The sequence below is a fragment of the Salvelinus namaycush genome, chromosome 7 (assembly GCF_016432855.1).
Source record: "Salvelinus namaycush isolate Seneca chromosome 7, SaNama_1.0, whole genome shotgun sequence".
NCBI classification, from domain to species: Eukaryota; Metazoa; Chordata; class Actinopteri; order Salmoniformes; family Salmonidae; genus Salvelinus; species Salvelinus namaycush.
Window position 1 is genome coordinate 5,477,644 of NC_052313.1, and position 11,727 is coordinate 5,489,370.

General features: G+C 43.8%; 1 protein-coding gene across 1 annotated transcript in view; it reads right to left on the bottom strand.

Annotated features, from left to right (window-relative positions):
• LOC120050397 (guanine nucleotide exchange factor VAV3-like) overlaps positions 1–10,937 on the bottom strand; it is a 31,557-nt gene extending 20,620 nt beyond the window's left edge. Inside the window, exon 1 of the mRNA XM_038996985.1 lies at positions 10,428–10,937. Coding sequence (XP_038852913.1) covers positions 10,428–10,631 — 204 coding nt within the window. The 5' untranslated portion in view covers positions 10,632–10,937. The remainder of the gene's footprint in view (positions 1–10,427) is intronic.
• Positions 10,938–11,727: the final 790 nt, after the last annotated feature.

Below are 11,727 nucleotides of genomic sequence, written 5' to 3' on the forward strand. Positions count from 1 at the left end.
GTAGACTGTTGGGCTGAAGACACTGTAGAGAGTAGTAGACTGTTGGGCTGAAGACACTGTAGAGATTAGTAGACTGTTGGGATGAAGACACTGTAGAGAGTAGTAGACTGTTGGGCTGAAGACACTGTAGAGATTAGTCGACTGTTGGACTGAAGACACTGTAGAGAGTAGTAGACTGTTGGGATGAAGACACTGTAGAGAGTAGTAGACTGTTGGACTGAAGACACTGTAGAGATTAGTAGACTGTTGGACTGAAGACACTGTAGAGATTAGTAGACTGTTGGGATGAAGACACTGTAGAGAGTAGTAGACTGTTGGGCTGAAGACACTGTAGAGATTAGTCGACTTTTGGGATGAAGACACTGTAGAGAGTAGTAGACTGTTGGGCTGAAGACACTGTAGAGATTAGTAGACTGTTGGGATGAAGACACTGTAGAGAGTAGTAGACTGTTGGGATGAAGACACTGTAGAGAGTAGTAGACTGTTGGGCTGAAGACACTGTAGAGATTAGTAGACTGTTGGGATGAAGACACTGTAGAGAGTAGTAGACTGTTGGACTGAAGACACTGTAGAGAGTAGTAGACTGTTGGGCTGAAGACACTGTAGAGATTAGTCGACTGTTGGGCTGAAGACACTGTAGAGATTAGTAGACTGTTGGACTGAAGACACTGTAGAGATTAGTCGACTGTTGGGATGAAGACACTGTAGAGAGTAGTAGACTGTTGGGATGAAGACACTGTAGAGAGTAGTAGACTGTTGGACTGAAGACACTGTAGAGATTAGTCGACTGTTGGGATGAAGACACTGTAGAGAGTAGTAGACTGTTGGGCTGAAGACACTGTAGAGAGTAGTAGACTGTTGGGATGAAGACACTGTAGAGAGTAGTAGACTGTTGGGATGAAGACACTGTAGAGATTAGTCGACTGTTGGGCTGAAGACACTGTAGAGATTAGTCGACTGTTGGACTGAAGACACTGTAGAGATTAGTCGACTGTTGGACTGAAGACACTGTAGAGATTAGTCGACTGTTGGGATGAAGACACTGTAGAGAGTAGTAGACTGTTGGGATGAAGACACTGTAGAGATTAGTAGACTGTTGGACTGAAGACACTGTAGAGATTAGTCGACTGTTGGGATGAAGACACTGTAGAGATTAGTCGACTGTTGGGATGAAGACACTGTAGAGAGTAGTAGACTGTTGGGCTGAAGACACTGTAGAGAGTAGTAGACTGTTGGACTGAAGACACTGTAGAGAGTAGTAGACTGTTGGGCTGAAGACACTGTAGAGAGTAGTAGACTGTTGGACTGAAGACACTGTAGAGAGTAGTCGACTGTTGGGCTGAAGACACTGTAGAGAGTAGTAGACTGTTGGGCTGAAGACACTGTAGAGAGTAGTAGACTGTTGGACTGAAGACACTGTAGAGAGTAGTAGACTGTTGGGCTGAAGACACTGTAGAGAGTAGTAGACTGTTGGGCTGAAGACACTGTAGAGAGTAGTAGACTGTTGGGCTGAAGACACTGTAGAGAGTAGTAGACTGTTGGACTGAAGACACTGTAGAGAGTAGTAGACTGTTGGGCTGAAGACACTGTAGAGACTAGTAGACTGTTGGACTGAAGACACTGTAGAGAGTAGTAGACTGTTGGGATGAAGACACTGTAGAGTGTAGTAGACTGTTGGGATGAAGACACTGTAGAGAGTAGTAGACTGTTGGACTGAAGACACTGTAGAGATCAGTAGACTGTTGGACTGAAGACACTGTAGAGAGTAGTAGACTGTTGGGCTGAAGACACTGTAGAGATTAGTCGACTGTTGGGCTGAAGACACTGTAGAGATTAGTAGACTGTTGGGCTGAAGACACTGTAGAGAGTAGTAGACTGTTGGGCTGAAGACACTGTAGAGAGTAGTAGACTGTTGGACTGAAGACACTGTAGAGAGTAGTAGACTGTTGGGATGAAGACACTGTAGAGAGTAGTAGACTGTTGGGCTGAAGACACTGTAGAGAGTAGTAGACTGTTGGACTGAAGACACTGTAGAGAGTAGTAGACTGTTGGGCTGAAGACACTGTAGAGTGTAGTAGACTGTTGGGCTGAAGACACTGTAGAGAGTAGTAGTATGTTGGACTGAAGACACTGTAGAGATTAGTCGACTGTTGGGCTGAAGACACTGTAGAGATTAGTCGACTGTTGGGCTGAAGACACTGTAGAGATTAGTCGACTGTTGGGCTGAAGACACTGTATAGAGTAGTAGACTGTTGGGCTGAAGACATTGTAGAGATTAGTCGACTGTTGGGCTGAAGACACTGTAGAGAGTAGTAGACTGTTGGGCTGAAGACACTGTAGAGAGTAGTAGACTGTTGGGCTGAAGACACTGTAGAGATTAGTCGACTGTTGGACTGAAGACACTGTAGAGATTAGTAGACTGTTGGGATGAAGACACTGTAGAGAGTAGTAGACTGTTGGGCTGAAGACACTGTAGAGATTAGTCGACTGTAATGTGTCCAGGAGAACATTAAATCAATCTGTTCCGTTTATTATAAGTACACTGCAACAGACTGTATTTTGAAAGCATTTTTGTCCTTTGTCTAATTAAAAACGAGAGGGGATCCCAGTTATACATTACTACGACGTTTACTTTCTCTACTCCTTCAACTGCGCGTGGCATCGTTTTACGAATGCAGTTTTACAACCAGTTTCAAGCACAGCTGTGCAACAGAGCTCTTAATGGGGCAATGTCATACTTTGTAAAAGAAACAAACAAATATATTTGAGTGAATAATAATGAATAATTATTGATATATTCATATTTAGAATAAAATTATTATAATTAATAATAACAATCAGGATGTTATGTCCAATGGAGTAAATGCAGATGGACAAACCCCACGCTTCAGTCTATGTACATTTTATAGGCGCTATGCTTAACCAATTGGACTACAGGTGATAATGCTCATTGCTAATAAGCACATGGCCCAGAAGAGGAGGCGGAGAAAAAGGGGCCAAAAGGTGGGCTGCCTTCTGAGAATTCGTAGGTGATCGAATAAACCCCCAGTTCCTCCCATTCTGTTAGCAAACGTGCAATCTTTGGAGAATAAAATAGATGACCTACGCTCAAAATTAAACTACCAATGGGACATTCAAAACTGTAATATTTTATGCTTCACGGAGTCATGGCTGAACGACGACATTATCAACATACAGCTGGCTGGTTATACGCTGTATCAGCAGGATAGAACTGCGGCGTCTGGTAAGACAAGGGGCGGCGGACTATGTATTTTTGTAAATAACAGCTGGTGCACGATATCTAAGGAAGTCTCGAGCTATTGCTCGCCTGAGGTAGAGTATCTCATGATAAACTGTAGACCACACTACCTACCGAGAGTTTTCATCTGTATTTTTCGTAGCTGTTTACATACCACCACAGTCAGAGGCTGGCACTAAGACAGCAGTGAATGAGCTGTATTCCACCATAAGCAAACAAGAAAATGCTCACCCAGAGCCTGCGCTCCTAGTAGCTGGGGACTTTAATGCAGGGAAACTTAAATCTGTTTTACCAAATTTCTAATCGGCATGTTAAATATGCAATCAGAGGGGAAAAAACTCTGGACAACCTATACTTCACACATAGAGACGCATACAAAGCTCTCCCTCGCCCTCCATTTGGCAAATCTGACTATAATTCTATCCTCCTAATTCCTGTTTACAAGCAAAAATGAAAGCAGGAAGCACCAGTGACTAGATCAATAAAAAAAAGTGGTCAGATGAAGCAGATGCTAAGCTACAGGACTGTTTTGCTAGCACAGACTGGAATATGTTCCGTGATTCCTCCGATGGCATTGAGGAGTAAACCACATCTGTCATTGGCTTCATCAATAAGTGCATCGATGACGTCGTCCCCACAGTTACCGTACGTACATACCCCAACCAGAAGCCATGGATTACAGGCAACATCCGCACTGAGTTAAAGGCTAGAGCTGCAGATCCTCAAAAGGTTTTACAGCTGCACCATTGAGAGCATCCTAACCGGTTGCGTCACTGCCTGGTATGGCAACTGCTCGGCCTCCGACTGCAAGGAACTACAGAGGGGGGTGCGAACGGCCCAGTACATCACTGAGGCCAAGCTCTCTGCCATCCAGGACCTCTACACCAGGCGGTGTCAGAGGAAGGCCCTAAAAATTGTCAAAGACTCCAGTCACCCTAGTCATAGACTGTTCTCTGCTACCGCACGGCAAGCGGTACCGGAGCGCCAAGTCTAGGTCAAAGAGGCTTCTACACAGCTTCTACCTCCAAGCCATAAGACTCCTGAACACCTAATCAAATGGCTACCCAGACTATTTGCATTGCCCACCCCACCCCACCCCCCTTTAACACCGCTGCTACTCTCTGTTGTTATCATCTATGCATAGTCACTTTAATAACTCTACCTACATGTACATATTACCTCGACTAACCGGTGCCCCCGCACATTGACTCTGTACCGGTACCCTCCTGTATATAGTCTCGTATTGTTATTTTACCGCTGCTCTTTAATTACTTGTTGCTTATTTCTTATCCGGAATGAATAAGAATATGTACATAAAAATATATGGATGAGCGATGGCCGAACAGCATAGGCAAGATGGTATAGAGTATGGGGGAGGGAGAGATTGGGGAGGGAGAGATTGGGGAAGGAGAGATGGGGAGGGAGAGATAGAGGGAAGGAGAGATGGGGAGGGAGAGATAGAGGGAAGGAGAGATGGGGGAAGGAGAGATGGGGGAGTGAGAGATAGAGGGAAGGAGAGATGGGGGAGGGAGAGATAGAGGGAAGGAGAGATGGGGAGGGAGAGATAGAGGGAAGGAGAGATGGGGGAGGGAGAGATAGAGGGAAGGAGAGATGGGGAGGGAGAGATAGAGGGAAGGAGAGATGGGGGAGGGAGAGATAGAGGGAAGGAGAGATGGGGAGGGAGAGATGGGGGAGGGAGAGATGGGGGAAGGAGAGATGGGGGAGTGAGAGATAGAGGGAAGGAGAGATGGGGGAGTGAGAGATAGAGGGAAGGAGAGATGGGGAGGGAGAGATGGGGGAGGGAGAGATGGGGAGGGAGAGACGGGGAGGAAGTGTTTATCTGACACCAAGGATAGACATCTTCCCTGTCTCTCCTTCCAGCAGCTTGGGAATTATATACAAACCCTATCAACACCAGGTAGAATTGTTATTAGAATTGTTATTATTAATGAATTGTTATTCATTTAACTGATGGTGTGCTCTGTTAAAATGTTATAAAAATTTTGGGCTTTTAAGCCAACTGGTGTCTCGCTGCTCCTACCTATACTGGGCATAGAAATAGTTTATGCAATAGAACAGTTGCAAAAATCTGAAATGAAATACAGAAATTAATGAATCACATCAACACCAGTGAGCTTCCCATGGGAAGGGGAAACAGGAAGGGGAAGGGAAAACAGGAAACATGAAGGGGAAACAGGAAGGGGAAACAGGAAGGGGAAGGGAAAACAGGAAACATGAAGGGGAAACAGGAAGGGGAAACAGGAAGGGGAAGGGAAAACAGGAAACATGAAGGGGAAACAGGAAGGGGAAGGGAAAACAGGAAACATGAAGGGGAAACAGGAAGGGGAAACAGGAAGGGGAAGGGAAAACAGGAAACATGAAGGGGAAACAGGAAGGGGAAGGGAAAACAGGAAACATGAAGGGGAAACCGAAAGGGGAAGGGAACAGTTTACCAAAATATCTTTACTATGTACGCTGTCTATGGACGAGATATAACTGCAGTCCATGCTTTGTTTTACCTGACCAATGTTTCCAAATGCCCACGTTTTAGCAGCTGTGGCACAAATCCAATTCAAGTCAATGGTACTTATTATAGTACTTAACATTTTTCATGTTCGAACTTGTAATTAACCAGATTTTTCGATTGACTTTATCCTCAGCTGCTCTTCTGTTCTGTTTAAATACAACATGTAATAGTAGAGTAGCTGAATATACACCGAACAAAAATATACACTACCGTTCAAAAGTTTGGGGTCACTTAGAAATGTCCTTGTTTTTGAAAGAAAAACACATTTTTTTGTCCATTACAATAACAATGAATTGATCAGAAACACAGTGTAGACAGTGTTAATGTTGTAAATGACTATTGTAGCTGGAAACTGCTGATTAAATTGTTTTAATGGAATATCTACATAAGCGTAAAGAGGCCCATTATCAGCGACCATCACTCCTGTGTTCCAATGGCACGTTGTGTTAGCTAATCCAAGTTTATCATTTTAAAAGGCTAATTGATCATTAGAAAACCCTTTTACAATTATGTTAGCACAGCTAAAAACTGTTGTGCTAATTAAAGAAGCAATAAAATTGGCCATCTTTAGACTAGTTAAGTTTCTGGAGCATCAGCATTTGTGGGTTCGATTACAGGCTACTCCCTTCACAGAACCGTGCAAACTGGCTCTAACCAGAATAGAAAGAGGAATGAGAGGCCCCGGTGCACAACTGAGCAAGAGGACAAGTACATTTGAGTGTCTAGTTTGAGAAACAGACACCTCACAAGTCCTCAACTGGCAGCATCATTAAATAGTACCCGCAAAACACCAGTCTCAACGTCAACAGTGATGAGGTGACTCCGAGATGCTGGCCTTCTAGGCAGAGTACTGACTGGCCAATAAAAAATAAAAGATTAAGATGGGCAAAAGAACACAGACACTGGACAGAGGAAGGTGAAGAAGCCGGATGTGGAGGACCTGGGCTGGCGTGGTTACACGTGGTCTGCGGTTGTGAGGCCGGTTTGGGTGTACTGTCAAATTCTCTAAAACTATGTTGGAGGCGGCTTATGGTAGAGAAATTAACATTAAATTATCTGGCAACAGCTCTGGTGGGCATTACTGCAGTAGGCATGCCAATTGTATACTCCCTCAACTTGAGACATCTGTGGCATTGTGTCGTGTAACAAAACTGCACATTTTAGATTGGCCTTTTATTGTCCCCAGCACAAGGTGCACCTGTGTAATGATCATGCTGTTTAATCAGCTTCTTGATATGCCACACCTGTCAGGTGGATAGATTTTCTTGGCAAAGGATAAATGCTCACTAACAGGGATGTAATCAAATTTGTGCGCAACATTTGAGAGAAGTACAGTTTTTGTGCGCATGGAAAATGTCTGGGATCTCTTATTTCAGCTCATGAAACATGGGACCAACATTTTACATGTTGCATTTATATTTTTGTTCAGTGTCATTTGGGGAGTATAGCTGGTTTAGCTGGTTTAATGCAGCCAGCTTTGGGCCAGAAAAAACACTAAGTATGTGGCCCACAGCTGGGCCGGAATAACATCGCTATCTGGGAAAACCACCGCTTCCAAAACACTTTGGTTGAACCTAAAAGTACCAGCAGCCATCTACACTTCCTCTAATTTCACACACTTGCGCACTGTCCTGTTGTAATATTCACACACACACACACACACACACACACACACACACACACACACACACACACACACACACACACACACACACACACATTTTGAGAAAACCCACTTTAGACTCACTTCTGTTGTACCTGTCACTGTTTCCTTCCCTTTTCCCAAGCAGACACAGTTTCCATGACAAAATAACACCTACATCCAAAGCTGAGATATTCCGTGGATGTCAGATTCTTACTTCTTCTTTCCTTAGAACGTGTTATGGAGAAGGTACGAAGGCCCAATACCCCTCATTTCCATGTATCTTGTTCATGTTGTTGCTCTCTTAAAAGACACCAGGTTAAAAGGTTGAAGTAAAATCCTGTCACAACAAAGTGTGTTTTAGTTTAGTTTTTTGTTGTATTTTTTCTACAAGAGAAGCATTTTATTGTCTTACCCTGACAAACAACAACAATTGGATATTGGTATTGACTGAACAGAGCAGCCAAAAAAGGCACAGACCACACACTTCACATCAGAGAATTACACACACACACACTACACATTACACACTACACACTTCACATCAGAGAATTACACACACACACACACACACTACACACTACACACTTCACATCAGAGAATTACACACACACACACACACACACACACACACACACTACACATTACACACTACATACTTCACATCAGAGAATCACACGACTAACACACTACACACTTCACATCAGAGAATCACACACACACACTACACACTTCATATCAGAGAATCACACGACTAACACACTACACACTTCACATCAGAGAATCACACACACACACACACTACACACTACACTACGTCCCTCTTACCAGCCCTGCTTCTGCCATCACAAATTCCACTGCTGTCCAAGTAACTCTTTAGAGGCTCTAATACATTGTGCTTTAATTACGTGTCTAATTCAGCCACAGGGCCCGCTGCTTTGAAGGCCCGAGTCCCTTGTGTCCTCAGAGAGGGCACTCTGATATGGCTCTATGCCACAGACAGGTGCTTTGTGCTCTGAGCCCTATAAAGCCTTTGTATTGGTGTCTCTGTGGCCCCCAGGGTCCCACTGGGTGAGTGGAGGCCTAGTGTCCCATTGGTTGTAAATGGACCAATGATAAAATAAGCTGCTGCCACTGTGTACTCATTAATTATTCACAGTGGACTCCACCCACACTCCATTATGTACATGTCACCTCGACGACGCAAGCTTTCAGGGACGGGCAGATTTTTAAAAACAATTTAAACCCCAAAAAATGATACGTTTCTGTTGGTCAGTAATGGACATCTAAAGGGAATTGGTCCCCTTACACTCAGCATGTTGTATGAATGGATGTGTATGTTCGTAGCCTAGGAACAGAAATATCATATACTCTTGGTCTACAATTAACAGAAAGTAGGCTGAGCAGATTTGTAAATATGAACCGTATTTGCTTCAGTGACGTAATACTACTACTGTGTGTGAATTCATGTACAGGATGTGGTTTGTTTTTTGTATTTCCATATGTATCATCCTCATCATTTATTGAATCAGAAAATGGCTAATGCATCTAACGAGCCACGTGTAAAAAAAAATACCATAGTGTTCGCAAGATGAGTATAGAACACAACCCAGTTCCTGCTACATTGTGTGCCACTATGCCATGAATTAGAGCGGATGCTGACAAATAATGATCCGCCCCCTGTCATTAGGTTGCAGCCGTTGGCCTTGCGTAATCCCGAGCGTAAGACAAAGATCAACTTCTTTTCCTACCGACACCGTTGAGTTTCCTCTTTCAAATCACCATTGCTGACATGTTGTGTCAATCCTTCATCAATTTGTTTGAGGCACTAAAAGCAATACAAATGGCAATAGGAACACCAGTTCTGTCATGGTAATGGTCAACTTGATTTCACGACATTGGTCGAACATTGAACATTTTAAAAACAAACTTGATTACGAAACTATTTTTGAAGCATTTCATATTGACATGGGGATTGTAGAATTATTGTATTAGTGACCTCTCTGTCAGCTTTACAATGATACACTTCCTACACTATATATAAAAAGGTATGTGGACACCCCTTCAAATGAGTGGATTCGGCTATTTCAGCCACACCCTTTGCAGACAGCTGTATAAAATCGAGCACACTGCCATGCAATCTCCATAGACAAACACTGGCAGTAGAATGGCCTTACTAAAGAGCTCAGTGACTTTCAACGTGGCACCGGCGTAGGATGCCACCTTTCCAACTAGTCAGTTTGTCATTGAGCCAAGTCACAGATTTAGCTGTGATGTGAAGGCAAATTATAATCTGCCCAGCCCAGAGCCAGGCCCGGCTGTGACAGGACAGGCTTGGTGTGGGATAGGACAGGAGCAGATGGTCTTTGACAACCAGGAGAGAGCCTGGAAATGTAGTGGAGGCAGGAGCCTCTGTTTTTAATAATGCAGCATACAGGGGGAGCTGCTGTACCTGACAGTGACGCTCTCTGTCTGCCTGTCTGTGTTAGGTCTGTCTATCTGCCGGTCTGTGTTAGGTCTGTCTATCTGCCTGTCTGTGTTAGGGCTGTCTATCTGCCTGTCTGTGTTAGGGCTGTCTATCTGCCTGTCTGTGTTAGGTCTGTCTATCTGCCAGTCTGTTTAGTTCGTGTTGGTAAAGCCTCAAAGTAACTCCTCTACCTCCAGCTGAACAGACTCTCATCACCTATAGAGAGCAAGCGAGAGCGGATCTGCGGGTTCACATAACAGTACTACAGCTTTTCTTTGAGAGACCAAAATAATAATAGTTCCCTTGTTGACAAGAAATAACACTGTCGAGGATATGACACAATTTCCAAGTTCACTGCGAACTAAGTGATTGAAACGGACAACAACCTTAACATCTGTGCAGAGCAAAGTATTTCATTTTGCTATTGTGTTTACCCCCATTAGATGCGTGAACATCTGGGCATAGTAGAGTTGCCTAGTATTTGCAGCGTTTTACTTTGTCACTGTGAATGTAAACACGTTTCTTATCATACCTGTGACATCTGAGGTCGGAGGTTGATCTCTTTGAGGTTGATGGACTGGGGTCGGAGGTTGTTGAGAAGTTGACACAGGAGCACTCCATCTCGGAGGGTCTGAGCCAGGTCGAATACCTGAGCAGACTCCCATGTTACCCGATGGTCGGGTGGAAGCATCTTGCAGTTGATCAGCCATAATGCGCACTGCCTCCAATACTCCATTTAGGTTTGAGATCAAACAAATCTTACGCGACGAATAGGAATCCGATTGGAGTATAATCAATAGAACGCACTAATACAACATTGTGTCCGTTCTCAATTTATCATATAAACGATGAAAACGAAACTAGGTATAGTAGCAGGATTTAATTCTACTTCTCTTCGTTTCATAACAGAAATAAAAGTAAATTGGAAGACGCTAGGCTACTGTCTGTAGGTTACGTGTACTCTGTCCATTGATGACTGAACTGTTCCATCGGCTGACAGTAACGGCAACACTGTCCGTGCGCTCTCTCTCGGTCTCTCGCTCGCTCTGTCCACAGGGCTAAACTACCACCCGCAGCCTCTCCTCTTCCGTTTGCCACTCATACAGAATGTTCCGTGTACACTGCGTTAGGCTACTACAGGCTACTGCGTTGTCACCTCATAAGGGACAGTTCGACATTTACTGGGAAGGGGAGGTCTATAATAGTGATGGTTGGCAAACTTTAATTTTTTTATGCTTTTGGGAGAGTTGTGTGTTTTTTTTATTGGGCACAGGGGATGGTAGTTTTTCCCTGGTTAACATTCACTCTTCTGCAGGTTTTGCATTTGCCTCCCATGCCAATGTGCTTTGGTACTTACCTTATGCACAATGTTTTTCTGCAAGCTAACTTTTATTATAAACTGGGTGGTTCGAGCCCTGAATGCTGATTGGCTGACAGCCGTTGTATACCACAGGTATGACAAAACATAATTTTTGTTGGTATAATAAGGCACCTCGGGGGGTTGTAGTATATGGCCAATATACCACGGCTAAGGCCTTTATCCAGGCATTGCATCGTGCATAAGAACAGCCCTTAGCCGTGGTATATTGGCCATATACCACACCTCCTCGGGCCTTATTGTTTATCTACACCACAGGTCAATATAGGCACAGATTATACACTATATTGTCCAGATATTGGACAATATAGTCGGACGTGTGTTTTGTCTTGTCCCGTCCTGTCCTGTCCCGTATAAATATAGTTTTCCTAGGGGGTTTTTTCGCTGTAAAGTATATTTTCAAAATCTGACACGAGGTGGATTAACAACAAGCTAAGCTATGTTTTGGTATATT